The 4,145-nt window shown below is 36.9% G+C and overlaps 1 protein-coding gene across 1 annotated transcript in view; it reads left to right on the top strand.

Moving 5' to 3' along the window:
- The window catches only part of Rabep1 (rabaptin, RAB GTPase binding effector protein 1), a 170,120-nt gene that overhangs the window by 101,545 nt on the left and 64,430 nt on the right, over window positions 1-4,145 (top strand). The window contains exon 4 of the mRNA XM_004638319.2: window positions 942-1,102. Coding sequence (XP_004638376.1) covers window positions 942-1,102 — 161 coding nt within the window. The remainder of the gene's footprint in view (window positions 1-941; window positions 1,103-4,145) is intronic.

The following is a 4,145-nucleotide window of genomic DNA, read 5'->3' as shown; positions in this document are numbered from 1 at the left end:
GGATCCACGGGCCCCGGGCAGTCTCACTCACTCGCTGGGCCTGCGCTCTGGGTCTATTCAGGATCTGCGGGCCTGGGCAGTCTAAGTGTGTTTCTTGTATACAACATGTTGGGTTTTGTTTTCTAAACCATGTGCCAGTCTATCTTCATTTGTGATTTGAGTCCTTTTACATTGATGGTTATAATTGAGATGTGTTGACTTACGATTGACATGTCATTTACCTGTTTTTTAACTCTTTTTTTTCTCCTGTGTTTAATTGTTTGTCCTATTTAGTGGCTTCCTTTTGTTCTCGTTCATGGAGTTCTGATTATTTTGGTCCCTCTCTAGAACATCTTTCAATAGTTTGTGTAGGGTTGGCTTTGCCATCATGAAATTCTTTAGTTGTTCTTTGTTATGAAGCTATTTCACTTTCCATCAAACTTGAAAGAGAGTTTTGCAGGGTATAGTAGTTATAGTAGTCTGGGCTGCTATTTGTTTTCACCGAGGACTTGAAGTACTCTGCTCCATGCTCTTCTTGCCTTCATTGTTTGTGAAGAGAAGTCGGCTGTATTTCTGATGGGTTTTCCTTTGAATGTGATCTGCTTCTTTTCTCTAGCGGTTCTCAGTACGATATACTTGTGTTGGATTTCTGGGATCTTGACTATTATATGTCTCAGTGTGTTTTTAATTGGGTTTTAGTTATTTGGCATTCTGTATGCTTCTCAGGGAAAAATAATATAAGGTACAGGTTCATTGTGAATATTAGAGATGGTGATTTAGTAAAACCCTTATATGTAAACATGCTATATAGAAATGTTGGTTTGCTTTTTTTTTTTTTTTTTAAGTGAATTAAATTTTCCAGAATGGGGCACAAGTTCTTTGTATAACTTTACAAATTTTAGTGCGTTAGACACTTTTATTTCTTAATGCTTACACATGAAATACATGATGATGTTTTGTAGAAACAGTTCGTGACTATGAACACCAGTTTCACCTTAGGCTGGAGCAGGAGCGAACACAGTGGGCACAATATCGAGAATCTGCAGAAAGGGAAATAGCTGATTTGAGGCGAATGCTGTCTGAAGGCCAAGAAGAAGAAAATTTAGAAAATGAAATGAAAAAGGTATGAAACATTGTGTATCTGTAGGAATAGTTGAATATAAATGCAAAATTATTTAAGAATTATTGTGGTGTGAGAAGATATATTTTTATGTTTTCTGTTGTAGGGATTAATTTGGATAGAGTTGAATATACTACTAAATAATGTGATGTCCCTAACTTAAATAATACATGTATCAGTCTTCCTTATTTTCTTCAAAATTTGCTTTTAAAAATTAATTTAGGGCCAGGGAGATGGCTCAGTAGAATAAGTGCTTCCCTGGCAAGTGCAAGGGCCTGAGTTCAATCCCCATTTCCGCCAATAAATAAATAAATAAATAAATAAATTTTGCAGCATTTTACTTTTCTCTGTAACACAAGTTTTATTCTAAGGGGTTTTCTTTTATGCATGTTTGTAATACAGTAATGTTTTAGGGAATTGGTACTTAAATATAACATGTTGATTATTTTCAATCTCTTTACTCTCCTTTCTTTTTCCTCTGTCTTCCAGTCTTTTTTCCCTTCTCCAAGAGAGTGCTTTCTTTTTTTTTTTTTTTTTTTAATTTTATTTATTTATTTATTTGTGTGTGTGTGGCCAGCTCAGCCCACCAGGGGGCGGGGCTGGTTGGCATGTGGTGCTGGGGGATTGAACCGTGGTCCCTGTGCTTTGCTAAGCTTGTTCTAAGTAGGTGCTTTAGACCACTGAGCCATCTCACCAGCCCCAAGAGAGTACTTTCTGTTTTCCTATCATCCCTCCTTTATTTATTCATTTATTCTCATTTGAGAAAAAACTGTGATATTTAACTTTTGAGTTTGACTTATTTTGCTTAGCATGGTGTTCTTGATTTCTCTTTTCCTGCAAACAACAGGAAATGAATTTTTATGACTGAGCATTATTCCAATATATATATTATGTATAATATGTATTACATATATATTGCATTTTCTTTATCCCTTCATCTGTTCATGGGTATCTGGGCTGCAGCTTCCAGGCTGTTTCCAGAACTTAGTTATTATGAATTATATGGCTATAAACATGGATATGAGTGTATCACTGTAGTATGATATCTTTTTTAAAAAAATCATTTATTTATTTGGTAAAGGGTCTTGCTACGTAGCTTGGACTCATAGTGATCCTCCTCTCTCAGCCTCCCCAGGGCTGGGATTAGAGGCATGTGCCACCATGCCTGTTTTCGGTGGCCTGCATGGAGTACCTGGGGTTCTGGGACTGGCCTGGCATGCAGTACTGGAGATCAAGCCTGGCTCCTTGTGCTTGCTAGGCAGGCACTTAGAAGTGTAGACTATCTCCTCAGCCCTGTGGTATGATATCTTTAAGTGTTTTGGGAATATGCTAGGGAGAGGTATAGCTGGGTAAATGGCATTTGAATTTTTTGATAAATCTCCATATTTATATTCAGAGTTCTCTACATTCTTACCAGCATTTTTAAAAAATGTATTTGGTTGTTGCAGGATCTCATTATGTAGCGAATCATGGTGATTCGCCTACTTTCAGCATCCCCAGTGCTGGGATTATAGGCATGTGCCATCATGCCTAGACTCTGGCCTGGCTCAGCCCGCCCTGGTGGTGGGCTGGGGTGGTATATGGTGCTGGGGATCAAGTCCCAGTCCCTGTGCTTGCCTAAGCTTGCCCAAGTAGGTTCTTTAGTCTGCTGAGCTATCTCACTGGCCCCAGCATTCATTGTTTTTGTGCTCTTGATGATAGCCTTTCTAAGGTGTGGGAGGATAAGGTAGAATCTCAGAGTTGTTCTGATTTGCATTTCCCTTGGAACTAAAGATGCTCAACATTTTTTATTACTTAAAGCCATATGTACTTTTTTTTTTTTTGGCGGAACTGGGGATTGAACTCAGATTCTTGCATTTGCCAGTCAAGCGCTTATCCTACTGAGCCATCTCCCTGGCCCCCCATATGTACTTCTTTTGACTAATGTTATTCAGTTCATTTGCTCATTTTTGGTTGAGTCATTTATTTGTTAAGATTTTTTTTGGTTCTTTATATATATATTCTAGATATTAGTCATAAAAAATTGCTCCCATTCTGTAAGTTGTTTCCTCATTTGTTGAATGTTTTCTTGGATGTGCAGAAGCTTTTCAATTTGCTGGTAATCTCACCTCTTGATTCTCTATACTATTTCTTTTGCTATTGTAGTTCTAATCAGAAAGTCTTTGCCTATGCCTGTGGTGTCACATGTGTTTCCCCTATGTTGTCGCCTGGCAGTTTCAATGTTTCTAGTTTCCTATCTAGGTCTCTGATCCATTTTGATTTGATTATAGTATGTATTGAGAGATACATACTCTAGTTCTAGTTTAAATTTTCTACAAGAAGATACTCAGTGTCCCCAGTACCACTTGTTAAACTGTCTTTTCTGCAGTGTGTACCTACCTCTGTTTTCTAACTATCATAACTTTCATGATTTCCTTTATCTTGCTCTCACTTTTCTTTTCACAGCACCTATTTCCTTTAAAACACAGAGGTCAGCTTTTATTGTGTTTATTGGTTGCTGCCCTTTTTTGTTTGCCAGGATGTAACTCCCATGAAGGCAGGAATCTTATTTATGAATCCTAAATACCTAAAATAGTATCTAGCACATAGATGTCCAGTAAGTATTTGTTTAATGAGAATTGTTTGATGATTGTGTGAAAACCATTTTTTAGAACAGATGTTAGTTTTCCTCGATATTCTTTGTTTCTTGTGTGACATATGCTCCACATAATGTTTCAGTATAGTACCATATAATTTGTGGACACAGTGCAACTACATGTAACATAAAACACGAGAAAATTAAATTTTCTCAGTAAAAGTTACTGAGAAAATTTACAAGCTTTTGGGGCCTGGGATTTAGCTCAGCAGAGCAGTGCCTGCCTGGCAAGCACTAGGTTCGAATTCTGATTAAACTGATTCCTGGTTAAGAAGAAACTTGGCCTTTTTTGCCAATCTGTTTATATAAGTTATTAATTTATATACACATTTTATACAACATAGTTAAAATTTGAATTTTTGCAGTTGCATTAAGAATGATCTTTTTAAACTAATCTTTGTTCTTTTTTTT

The sequence above is a fragment of the Octodon degus genome, unplaced genomic scaffold (assembly GCF_000260255.1).
Source record: "Octodon degus isolate 3935 unplaced genomic scaffold, OctDeg1.0 scaffold00098, whole genome shotgun sequence".
In the NCBI taxonomy this organism is placed as follows: Eukaryota; Metazoa; Chordata; class Mammalia; order Rodentia; family Octodontidae; genus Octodon; species Octodon degus.
This window is presented reverse-complemented; position numbering and strand designations above follow the sequence as displayed.